General features: G+C 38.1%; 2 protein-coding genes across 6 annotated transcripts; both read right to left on the minus strand.

Annotated features, from left to right (window-relative positions):
* Nucleotides 1-863: 863 nt before the first annotated feature.
* Nucleotides 864-3,494, minus strand: LOC126634217 (F-box/kelch-repeat protein At3g27150-like). Of its 4 annotated transcripts, none has more exons than XM_050304712.1 (2): nucleotides 3,213-3,494; nucleotides 864-2,459 (listed from the first exon to the last, which is right to left on the minus strand). In XM_050304712.1, the coding sequence occupies exon 2, from the start codon at nucleotides 2,409-2,411 to the stop codon at nucleotides 1,092-1,094; it is 1,320 nt and encodes a 439-aa protein (XP_050160669.1). In that variant the 5' UTR covers nucleotides 2,412-2,459; nucleotides 3,213-3,494; the 3' UTR covers nucleotides 864-1,091. The 4 variants fall into 4 exon arrangements, with proteins under 4 accessions (XP_050160669.1, XP_050160668.1, XP_050160667.1 ...); XM_050304711.1 differs by having other exon boundaries at nucleotides 3,205-3,494; XM_050304710.1 differs by having other exon boundaries at nucleotides 864-2,442; nucleotides 3,213-3,493.
* Nucleotides 3,495-9,155: 5,661 nt separating this feature from the next.
* On the minus strand, nucleotides 9,156-11,839 carry LOC126634218 (F-box/kelch-repeat protein At3g27150-like). 2 transcript variants are annotated; one of them, XM_050304713.1, is made up of 2 exons: nucleotides 11,473-11,839; nucleotides 9,156-10,904 (listed from the first exon to the last, which is right to left on the minus strand). In XM_050304713.1, the coding sequence occupies exon 2, from the start codon at nucleotides 10,829-10,831 to the stop codon at nucleotides 9,518-9,520; it is 1,314 nt and encodes a 437-aa protein (XP_050160670.1). In that variant the 5' UTR covers nucleotides 10,832-10,904; nucleotides 11,473-11,839; the 3' UTR covers nucleotides 9,156-9,517. The 2 variants fall into 2 exon arrangements, with proteins under 2 accessions (XP_050160670.1, XP_050160671.1); XM_050304714.1 differs by having other exon boundaries at nucleotides 11,366-11,839.
* Nucleotides 11,840-12,851: the final 1,012 nt, after the last annotated feature.

Here is a 12,851-nt window from a genome sequence, read left to right on the forward strand (position 1 = left end):
AGCATGTACTAGTCCAAAGCAGTTCATCTCTACTAATACTTTATGACGTAGTGATTCCATGTTACTATTCTTTTTTGTTACGTACCTCATTGTCCCGTTTAATACCTAGGATTTAAAAATTAAGAAATAGTATTTAGATCTGCCTAGGTGTCCGCTTTTGTCGCAACTCTTACGGCAAAAAAAAAAAAAATATTTGCATTTTATATTTTTAATAAATTATTAGAGTTTGTTGAATACTTGAACGAACATTTATTATATGTTTATACTTCATGTTTTCAATATATTTTAATATCTTATAATTTATATGTTATGTTATTCGATTTTGCAATTTATGTATTTTAATACAAATTATGTATTTTTTTATAAGTAGATAGTTATTTATATGTTATATAATAAATTAATTAAAATGTTAAAAAAAAAGCCTAGGCCTTGCCTGGACATCTCGGCACAAGATTCTTGCTTATTGTCCGACTAACGCTTAGTATTTTTTTAGAACCTTAATGGTATTAATGTAGGAAAGTTGGTTCATTTTTTAAACTCTGTTAATTGATAAAGGGCAAATTCCAAGCTTATAGTTCATCATCCCATACAAAAAGTGTTACCGACACTACAAAATAGTCATCCTGGACTCGTCCTTAGTGGAAAAATTGAGGACAGACGAGTTCAAGGTTACATCCTCTGTTTTCTGTGGTTGGACACGCGTGCACATGTTATGCAAGAGAGAGAAGAAAAGAAAAACCCAGAAAGCTTCATTGGATACTCCCAAGTTCTATGTCACGAGGTTTGGACGTGGGAGGAACACGCAAATTAATAGTAATACAACAAACAATGGAAAAACAAGTGGAAAATCAGACACACTAGGCTGTACTCGTGGCAAGCCTTATAAGAGGTGGAATAGAAAATAACCGGCTGAAGCGTATTGATCATCCGTCTGTGATGCATTGTATGTCTATGATTCCATTTTACCATTTTTCAGGAGTCGATTATGCATAGCTATTACCATGACACCAAAGAATAGTTCGACCCAAAGCTCCACATCAAACGGCTAGACAGGCAGAAAATACACCTTTTAGGGTTGAAGTTAACCTTATTCAAGCAGCCATGACGGAACAATTAATGATGAAGCGGGTAGTGTGGCTGTGGCCCTGCTCAATAGCTTGCCACTGCAAATCATCAGCGGTTGGATCAGGGCAGCAAGTGTACTCGAGGGCAGGGCCTCCTGCATTTCCATCTGATGAAGATTGGCCGACAAGTAGCTCGTCACCGAGCGACTTAAACCCTATACCCCATCCGGAAGTAGCATCAGCTCTTACCGGAACGACTCCCAACTTCTTCCATGCCTTGCTTTGCTTCAAATACACCTTGAGCTCATTTGTGGAAGTTTTAAGAGAGTAGAGCTGGTTGGCCACCACGGCAATAAGAGGCGGAGACGGGTTGCTTACAGTTGTCCAGTCAGCTTCTAGCATGTCCGGGATGAGTTCCCATGTGTGTTTCTCAATATCAAAGGCTTCAGCACAGAATAGATCGCTTCCATGACGATCTTGCCCTCCAATTACATAAAACTTGTTGTCCAAGAAACAGCCGGAGCAGCCCCTCCTCTCTTGCTTCATATTCGGAAGGGGCTCCCATGATTTAGTCCCAGGATCGTATCTCTCAGCAGAATCCATGGCTTTCCAATCACTTGCCAGTCCCATCCCGCCGGCCACATATGCGTAGGAACCACATGTTGCAGAAGCAAACATACACCTCGGACTGATCATGCTAGGACCCTTGCCCCATTGGTTTGCTTCCATGTCATACCTCCAAACAACAACACCCTCTACCTCTCTGCCGGACACCAGGAGATGAGTCCCTGCACAAAGGGACTCCCTGTCGCTTGACGCGAAGCACAAATCCGACGGTAGGATTGGGAGCTTCCTGCAAAACCTGGACTGCCTGTAGCATTCCCACCATGTATTCTCCCCATGTTGCGACACAAACACAGAGGGCTCCTTTATCCCAAGTTTGGCCCTGATCTTGTATAGCTCACCGCTCTTCAACAGCGCATAAAATCGCTTGTTTATGGTACAAAACTTCGGGTACTCTGATCTCGGCACCCTGGCTAAGATCAAAGCCTCCACCTCATCAGTGAGGGGAGGAATTGTATAGTCTGCATCCTGCGGTTTACGTGGCATAGTTCCTAAGGAACCGGAACCATCAACTTCGAGCCTAAGCTGCCGCGAATATTGAAATCCACGGCAGCTCAGGCCTTGATTTCCAGCCTTTTCTCCGGCATTACTAGCAAACACCAATTTCTTACAACTGAGAACATTATTATTGCATTCATCTCTAAACAACTCCCTGCTTTCTTCTCCTCCTCCTCGTCCTCCTTCTTCTTCTGCAGTACCCTCCATTTCTTTTTCCCTGGACATTGATTCCTTCAAACCCTCAAACCTTTGAATTCTTGGCGATTTCAGAGACTGGAGAATAAAATCCAAAAAATGATCATTAGAAATTAGGTCACTATGTGCACTAATCATATCATGAATAAATAAATAAAAGGAAAGCAATACGACTCAAGTTAATGATTAGAAGAAACAATAGCTTGGCAGTAATTTCATTTTCTTAAGAAGAATCGGATTCTGCGAGGGCAAAAAGCTAAAATTTTACTTGAAACAAAGCTGCCTTACAAACATATAGATTACGGGTTGTGATTTTTCCACTCTCATTTTCTCCTTCGGCAGGGCAAAAAGCTCAAAATATTACTTGAAACAAAGCTGCCTTACAAACATATAAATTATGGGTTGTAATTTTCTCACTCTCATTTTCTCATTTCGCACTCATTTCTGTGTGTTTGTCCCTTGATTCTCTTTTCATTATTCAACCGTACAACTGGAAAAAAAAAGCCGGCAGAGGGCAGAAGAGAAAATGGGGGTATATATTTACCCACATGAGGAAATTATATCAAACACTTGTGCAGAGGTTAATGAAAATTACCCACATATATAAGAAGATAACTAGGATGCCTCAAATAATATAATTTACACAGATAAAAGTTTTGATCAATATCCAGTAAACAGAAAGCAATATATATATACACAGAAAAGTACCTTAAAATGGGCAGTTGCATATAAACGGAAGATAAATATTGCAGAGAGATGATAACCAATGAAAATTAATTAAAAATAAACAAATAAAATAGTAGGGAAGAAAGAGTAGTAATACCAGCCTACCAGGGAATCAACCTTCAAGTCAAAGCTACGAAAACGAAAGAAATGAAAGGTGGTGGTGGGTGGTGTGGTCTCTCAGCTCAGTTATTCTCTAAAGATCAAACTTTGTGCGGGGAGAAGAAAACCAAGACATTGAAGCAGTATCAGCAGCAGCGAAGGAGGAGAGAAAAGGATCAGAGGAGAGAGAAAGGATGGAGGAAATGAAATAGTACAAGCAGTGTGATGGCAGCAATGGAGAAACAGTTCAACTTGGAGTTGAATGTGGCTCCACACTTGCCTGTTGCAGGGATTATAATACACCAACAATATTATTTTAGTTATCATCACCACCACCAACATTTTTAGATAGAGAGAGAGAGAGAGAGAGAGAGAGAGAGAGAGAGAGAGAGAGAGAGTATTTACTGTATTGTATGGTTCTTTTGTATACTGGGTGAGTAGGAGTGGCAGCCGGTGTCCTTTGATGTACCGATTAATAAATAGGAAAACTAATGAAAAATGTTTGAAAATTTTGAGTTTTAACGATAAGGACAAAATAAAGGGTAAAGTAAATAATATCAGGATTGAATATGGTTTTTCATTAAAGTGAACAGTACCGTAAGTTTTTCGTTAAAACTTCCTTAATAAATAGCTATGTGTGTTATAATATTAGTAGATCAGTATTATTAAGTGAGGTGTTGTGACAATCACACTAAAAAAACCAATTTTATCATAGCAAAATGGTGTGAATTAGGTCAACTAACACATTTAGCTACACGATTGCAACAAGTGATACGATATGCATGTATAAATGTACTTTTGTAACTAGTCTAGGCACCCAGTGGCGAAGCCACGTGGGAGCGAGGAGTGGCGGCCGCCACTCCCCTCGCCGGGAAACACCACTGAACCCCAGGTCTTCGCCACTCCCCTCGCGCGCCTCGCCGGAAAATAATGGTTCACGAACTTCACGGCGCCCTCTGTTTTTCTGGGTTTTCTGTTCACGAACTTCACAGCTGTCCATTTTCTACTTCCTCGCACAGAGACCAGTCACCAACCTCGTCGTCCTTCTGGGTGGTGGCCCTGGTGGGAGAGGATAATGGCTTGGGATAATGGGATGAAGGCTAGTAGTATTTCAGTGAGGGAGAAGACCTGTTTGGATAGCATGATAGCATATGTTTGGAAAACAGGATAAAGGCTGGTCGATATGTTTGGTTCTTAACATAGCGAAAGTGTAACAAAGAATTAAAGGGACAGCTGTGCTGACTTTATTGGCCCATATCATTTGGTCAGTAAATTGAGGGATAAAGATTGTCTGCCCTCAACTTCCGGTACCCTCCTCGTGCCATTCTATTTGTGTGGTCACGGTTAAGCCACGTCAATATTTTATATTACAATTCATTTTTGTCTTATTATATCTATAAAAAAAATATAAAATGTTAACGTGGCTTAACCGTGACCACACAAAATAGGAGGGCACGGGAAGGGCACCAGAAGTGGAGGGCAGACAATCCTTGTCCTAAATTGAGTACTTCCCAGTGACTACTCAAGTATTATATTTTCCCCACTATTTTTTTTTCTCTTCTGACCCATCTTTTTTTGTGGTTTGTTAACCCATTTCTCTCTTTTATTTATTTATTATTCTTGTATGTATTTTTTTCCCCTCTTTTTAAGACTCCTAGCTTATTTATTATAAACTTTCACATTATTATAAATATTGTATTAATTTTTTTAAAATAATGTAAATATTGTTCAATGCTTATTTTACGATAAAAGAAATTCATTTAAATCCATCTAGACTTCTGCCTAAATCTTGCCTAGGCGCCTAGCTGCTAGGCTCCAGTCCGCTGCCTAACTAGCGCCTAACGTCTTTAAGAATCTAATCCTAACCAATTTAAGCTTGTTACATGGCTTTGATATTACCGCTTACAACCGCATTGGTAAAGAGACTATTTTCTGTTATGAATATTGATTTAAAACTTTGCACTCTTCAATGTGAAAGCAACCGCTTCGATTGAACATTACACTCTTTTGAATTTCGCCCATTCCCTCGGCAAATCCTGGCTTCGCCAATGTAGGCACCCACAACAAAGTTACATTATCACAATTAAGGTAAGCATAATTGTGATTTGAACTCGTTTGGAAGTGCTTTTGAAATAGTTGAAAACGTTTTTTTTTTTTTAAATGTCTTTGAAACTAATCTTTAGTAAAAAAAACGCAAGTGAATCCTATAAATAAATAAAAAACTTGAAGTACTTCTTACAACTTATGCTTATTACAAGAAGTACTTTAAGTGTTTATGAAATCCAAAAATATTTTCTATAAAAGTGCTTTTAGTAATTTAAAAGTACTTCCAAACGAGCCCATACATAGGAGAGAGTACATAAACGTTCTAATCAATGTAGCTACAATCACATCTCTCAAAAAAATATTCAATGTGCCGGGAATATGGCACAATACATCAAGCGTAATAATAGAAATGGTTGGAATTTTTTTTTCAAGTATTCAATCATTTGTATTATGAAATTTGATGTATCGGGTGGTGTTACCAACACATTGAAAAATCTCTCAATCTTCTCAAACCAAATAATATTTAAGATTTGATAAATATTTTTTTGGATTAATATAGTATAGCTATATTTCTAGGACCCAACAAGATCCTCTCTGGATCCTTTTGCTGAGGATCTTGGGGATCCGTAAATCGTGTTTGTTTATCGTAGTCAGTTTTTGTCAGATACTGTTTGTATTTAAAATAATTTTTGACCTCAAAATGTACGATGAATGAATTGATTTACGGATCTCCAAGATTCTCACAAAGAGAATCCGTCAAGGATCTAGATTCTTCTAGGACCACGACATCGGTCCTATTCGGATTGCACTGATCTAGAGTATCGATAAAGCTAGTTAATAATTTCCCATCTGAGTTGTTTAATGGCCATCAGTAATTAACCATCAATGTTTTTCTCTTTTTTAAGTATTCTTTTTTCTGCTAATCCATTCTTTAATCAAGGGTTTGTGCTGCCTGTCCACTGATTAGTATCATGGATTTGCCTTTCGTCACCAAAATATTTTCTAATTAGTATTCTAAACACGTTTCAGAGTCATATATAATTTTTGTTCCAAATAAACTATGAGAAAAGCAAAGCATGGCGTTGGCTGCAGTAGTGGGAGCTTAATTAATCAGCTTTCGGCCCTTGATTTAGTACTAAAAAGCAAACAAATTTCGACAGACACACTCATTCATCTTTTAATTGGTTTAATTATATATATTTATTTATTTTAGTCCAAAATTGGTTTACAGTTATATACTGAGCAGCTTTCTATAATCTTTATGTCACCTCACAATTTAAAATTAATTAATATGCTAATATTCTAAAATATTGTGCGAAAAATAGAAGAGGACAGAAAGTCGGTAAAGAATCACACTTTTAAGAGAGTCTGCTTAATATTTATCATATTTAGCATCAAATGTATCTTTAGTACACATGACATTAATCAAATGAAACAGTAAAAGAGGATTTGCATTTACGGATTTGGATCCCATCCAGATTCAAATTGTGGGGATCCTAGGGATCCTCACATATTAGTCATTCATCGTGCATTGTGTAGTCAGAAATCATTTGACTTTTTTTTTAATTTAAAATTAAACACAAATAGTACCTGACGAAAACTAGCCGCGCACGATGTACGATGAACGGCTAGGAAAGTGGGGGAAGAGATCCCCTCCGGATCTCTCCCACCAAGTCCTAGGGATCCGGAGATCCGGACTCTTGAAATTTGATCTAACGGCTACAATTATTATAACTTTTAGAGGGGCCCCCTGTTTATAACAATTGGATCAAATTTCAAGAGCTTGAATCCCTAGAATTTGGTGGGAGAGATCCGGAGAGGATCTCTTCTCGGAAAGTGGATCCATAGAGGATCCTCTTCCTACATTTACCAAGAATTGGGGACGCACGTCAGCACGTGGCTTCAAATATGATGATAAAGCATTGTGAGAGTTATGCAAAAGGTGAATGACGTGGTTGATATCTTATAAAAAGAAAATGCGACGCATGCTAAATTATTAGACCATTTTTTGTAAATCATCTCGTATAGCAGTTGATAGTTGAGCTTCTTTTTAATGATTTAAATGAGTTTAACCATGAACCGCCACATCATGTAATATACAAAAGATGATTTTATAAATTTGATTTTTCTAGCATCACCCTTTATAAAATATTATAATATCATTGTATTTATTGTAGCTTGAAATGAACAAATGAAATTCAAAGAAATATATCATATACTTTTATTACTTTTATAGACCTTATTAATATTTTGGTGCACTTATTGTACATTTGATGTTTAAAGCATATTATTAACTTGAAGTATGAGAAGTTTGAATGAGAAACATATCAGAATGATACCTAGTTGTTCATACATGAGATAAACAACTCTCTGGTGAAATGATAAGACTATAGTAGGAGGGTGACTGTCAAAACGAAAGCTATCTCTCAAAACATATAGGCTAAATTGGATTAATGGTTCCCGTGGTGAGAGGGTAATTGCAAGATAGCCTCAGCGGTGAAAAAAATTTGAATTTAAACCCTCGTGGTGAACTCCGTTAGGATTTAAGCCCAAAATTAACATGTATGTGAACTCTCCGTTAATCCAAAATTAACAATCTCACCATTCCCCCAAAGATTTCATTGGATTTTAAAACCACGAAGTCTGCTGCGTTTAATCTCAATTTGTCCTGCATTTTTCTCCCTGCATCATATTTAAATAGCTGCAACCTCAATCTTTTGATCAGAAGAGCAAAAGAAGAAAGAAAAATTGTGTGAGCGTTGAGATAGAGAGTGCCAAAGAAGCAACATTCTTACCATCAAATAAATGACACCAAAAAATCCAAATCCATCTCCCATCCAAAAGAGAAACCCATTTTCATGTTTCTTCAATCTCCATAGACGCATCCAACAGAAGAAACCCGTTTCTTGTAAATGAATACCAGTAGGTATTTTGGATTTTCATCACCAATTTTCTCCTCCTATTGTTTATAATTGTAATATTCATTTTCGTTTTGCTTTTAGTGAGCAGAAAATCACAATCCTTCTGTAATCTGACAGCTGAAGGATCTTCTTTGAAATCTTTTTTTCTTTCTCAAATGGGCATATTTAGGGAATTCATTGATTAATGGACAAAAGATCTTTGAATGAAATCGAAGCATAGATCAACGAATTCATAGCCTTGGATGAATGAGTTTTTTTCTCTTTTGGTTATAAAGGTTGAATGGGTTAACAGACATATGAGGAAGATGTTAATTTTGAGCTTAAATCCTAACGGAGTTCACCACAAGAGTTTGAATCCGATTTTTTTCACCACGTGGGTTATCTTCCAATTACCCTCTCATCACGGGAACCATTAATCCAATTTAGCCAAACGTATATTATACATATACTAAAACTCTTTCAACCTACAAAAAAATAAAATAAAAACATATACTAAAACTCAGTTTTCCGGCACTGTTCGTTAACAGTGTAATGTGGCTGAAATGGCCTTCATTTCTTCTTGGTTGCCTGCTTTGTACAGTTAAACGGCGGTTTTGCCCATGCTCGCCACCCGTCGATCATCGTTTATCTCTATGCTTCGATTTCGTCTTCTTCGTTTTACCTTTTAGTTTGGGTTTGTCCCCCACTTTTGTCCGTCTTCATCTCGCTCTCTTCCTCTCAAATCATGTGTTCTTTTTCATTTTTTTTCCATAATAGTCACGAGTAAATTTGGTTTTCGTTTATTTGGAAATTTTGTTTCCCATCTCGGTTTTCAGAGTAGTCGTGCATCTCTGTAAAGCTAGATTTGTCAACGTTTTGTCGAAACTGACAACAGTGTTTTCTGTGGAAAAAAAAAAAAACTAAGGACGGACGAGTTCAAGGTTACATCCTCTGTTTTCTGTGGTTGAACACACACGTGCACAAGTTATGCAGGAGATAGAAGTAAAGAAAAACTCAGAAAGCTCCATTAGATAACAAGGTTTGGACTTGGGAGGGAGACGCGCACATTAATAATAATACAACAAACACCGAAAAACATGTGGAAAATTGAACACTAGTTTGTACTCGTGGAAAGCCTTCTAAGAGGTGGAATAGAATAACCCGGTTGAAGCGTATTGATCATCTGCCTGCACTGCATTATGTATGTCCATTAACATGATAGTTCTTATTCCTTTACCGTTTCTGGGGAGTTGATGACTATTATAGTTATTACCATGACACCAAAGAAGGGTGGAATTTAAATGCACCACGTCAAACGGCTACCTAGGCAGAAATCACACCTTCTAGGGTTTAAGTTAACCGCATTCAAGCAGCCATGACGGAACAATTAACTATGAAGCGGGTAGGGCGGCTGTGGCCGTGCTCAAGAGCTTGCCACTGCAATTCATCAGCAGTTGGATCAGGGCGGCAAGTGTATATGAGGGCAGGGCCTCCTGCATATGAATCTAATGAGGATTGGATGACAAGTAGCTCGTCCCTGAGCGACTTAAAGGCTACACCCCATCCGGAAGTAGCGTCAGCTCTTACTGGAACGACTCCCAACTTCTTCCATGCCTTGCTTTGCTTCAAATACACCTTGAGCTCATTTGTGGAAGTTTCCAGAGAGTAGAGCTGGTTGGCCACCACCGCAATAAGTGGTGGAGATGGGTTGCTTAGAGTTGTCCAGTCAGCTTCTAGCATGTCCGGGATGAGTTCCCATGTGTGTTTCTCAATATCAAAGGCTTCTGCACAGAATAGATCGCTTCCATGCCGATCTTTCCCTCCAATCACAAAAAACTTGTTGTCCAAGAAACAGCCGGAGCAGCTCCTCCTCTCTCGCTCCATGTTTGGAAGGGGCTCCCATGATTTAGTCCCAGGATTGTATCTCTCAGCAGAATCCATGGCTTTCCAATCACTTGCCAATCCCATCCCGCCGGCCACATATGCGTAGGAACCACATGTTGCAGAAGCAAACATACACCTCGGACTGATCATGCTAGGACCCTTGCCCCATTGGTTTGCTTCCATGTCATACCTCCAAACAACAACACCCTCTATCTCTCTGCCGGACACCAGGAGATGAGTCCCTGCACAAAGGGACTCCCTGTCGCTTGACGTGAAGCACGAATCCGATGGTAGGATTGGGAGCTTCCTGCAAAACCTGAACTGCCTGTCAAATTCCCACCACGTATTTTCCCCGTGTTGCGACACAAACACAGAGGGCTCCTTAATCCCAAGTTCGGCCCTGATCTTGTATAGCTCACCGCTCTTCAACAGCGCGAAAAAGCGCTTGTTTATGGTACAAAACTTCCGGTACTCTGATCTCGGCACCCTGGCTAAGATCAAAGCCTCCACCTCATCAATGAGGGGAGGAATTGTATAATCTGCATCCTGCGGTTTACGTGGCACAGTTCCTAAGGAACCGGAACCAACAACTTCGAGCCTAAGCTGTCGTGGATATTTAAATTCACGGTGGCTCAGGCTTTGATCTCCAAGCTTTTCTCCGGCATTATTACTAGCAAACACCCATTTCTTACAACTGAGAACATTATTATTGCATTCATCTCTACACAACCCCCTGCTTTCTTCTCCTCCTCCTTCTTCTGCTGCAGTACCCTCCATTTCTTTTTCTCTGGACATTGACTCCTTCAAACCCTCAAACCCTCAAACCCTCAAACCCTCAAACCTTTGAATTCTTGGCGATTTCAGAGAACTGGAGAACAAAATCCAAGAAATGATGATCATAAATTAGATCACTATGTGCACTAATCATATCATAATTAAACAAATAAATAAATAAGAAAGCAATACGACTCAAATTAATGATTAGAAGAAACAATAGTCTGGGCAGTAATTTCATTTTCTTAAGAAGAATCTTATTCTCCGAGGGCAAAAAGCTGAAAATTTTACTTGAAACAAAGCTGCCTTTCAAACATATAAATTACAGGTTGCGATTTTCCCACTCATTTTCTTCTTCCGCACTCCTTTCTTTGTTTTTGTCCATGGATACTCGGAAAAAAATGATAGAGAATGGAAGTAATATGAAAATTACCCACAAATATAAGAAGACAACTAGAGATGCCTCAAATAATATTACAAATATTTAATTTACCCAAATAGAAGTTTTGATCAATATCAGTAAACAGAAAGCAACATATATATACAGAAAAGTACCTTAAATTGAGCAGACTGCAGATAAACAGAAGATAAATATTGCAGAGAGATGATACCAATGAAAATTAAAAAAAAAAAAAAAAGTAGGGAAGAAAGAGAAGTAATACCAGGGAATCAACCTTCAAAGTCAAAGCAAAGAAAATGAAAGAAATGAAAAAAATGAAAAGTGGTGGTGTGTGGTCTCTCAGCCCAATTAATCTCTAAGGATCAAACTTTGTGCGGGCGAGAAGAAAACCAAGTGATTGAAGCAGCAGCGAAGGAGGAGAGAGAAGGATCAGAGGAGAGAGAAAGGATGGAAGGAGGGAGGCCATCAAGGCACAGAGAAAAAAATGGATGGTAAGAGTGGAAGAGGAAATGAAGTAGAAGCAGTGTGATGGCAGCAAGGGAGAGAATTCAACTTGGAGTTGAATATGACTCCCCATTTGCTTGGTGCAGGGATTATAATACACCAACAATATTATTTTAGTTATCATCACCACCACAACACCATCACCAACATTTTTAGAGAGAGAGAGAGAGAGAGAGAGATCAGTATTTACTGTATTGTATGGTTCTTTTGTATACTGGGTGAGTATGAATGGCAGCCGGAGTCGTTTCATGTAAACTACGCGTGTTATAACATTAGTAGATGAGTATTATCGAGTGAAGTGTTGTGACAATCACACTAAAAATGCTATCTTGCCCCGGGAAAATGGTGCGGGTTAGATCAACTAACACAAAGAAGATACATTTCTTCACGATTGCAACAAGTGATAAGATATGTATGTTTAAATATACTTATGTAACTAGCATGCGCATCTATAATACGTAATTACAATTAGGGTAATCAAAATTGGGATTTTAACTCATGTATTATACATAAGAGGGAGTACATATACGTTCTAATCAATGTAGCTACAACCACATCTTCTAGAGAAAATTTTTAATGTGCCGGAACATGGTCTAGTACATCGGCATATTGAAAAATTTCTCTATTTTCTCAAACCAAATAATATTTAAGATTTGATAAATATTGTTTTGGGTTAATATAGTATACCTATTTTTCTAGGACAACTACGACGGTCCAAGTTGGATTGCACTGATCAAGAGCATCGATAAAGCTAATTAACAATTCCTATCTGAATAGTTTAATGGCCATCAGTAAACTGCTAATCCATTCTTTAATCAAAGGATTTGTGCTGCCTGTCCACTGATTAGTGATTAGCATCATGGATTTGCACTTTCGTCACTAAAATATTTTCTAATTAGTATTCTAATCAGGTTTCAGAGTCGTGTAGCATTTTTGTTCCAAATAAAATATGAGAAAAGCAAAGTATGGCATTGGCTGCAGCAGAGGGAGGTTAATTAATCAGTTTTCCGCCCCTCAATTTAGTACTATAAAGCAAACCAGTTTCGACAGACACACTCATTCATCTTTTAATTGGTTTAATTATATTTACTTATTTATTTTGGTCGAAAATTGGTTTAACTAATAACTATATATATT

Source organism: Malus sylvestris, chromosome 9 (assembly GCF_916048215.2).
Source record: "Malus sylvestris chromosome 9, drMalSylv7.2, whole genome shotgun sequence".
Taxonomy (NCBI): Eukaryota; Viridiplantae; Streptophyta; class Magnoliopsida; order Rosales; family Rosaceae; genus Malus; species Malus sylvestris.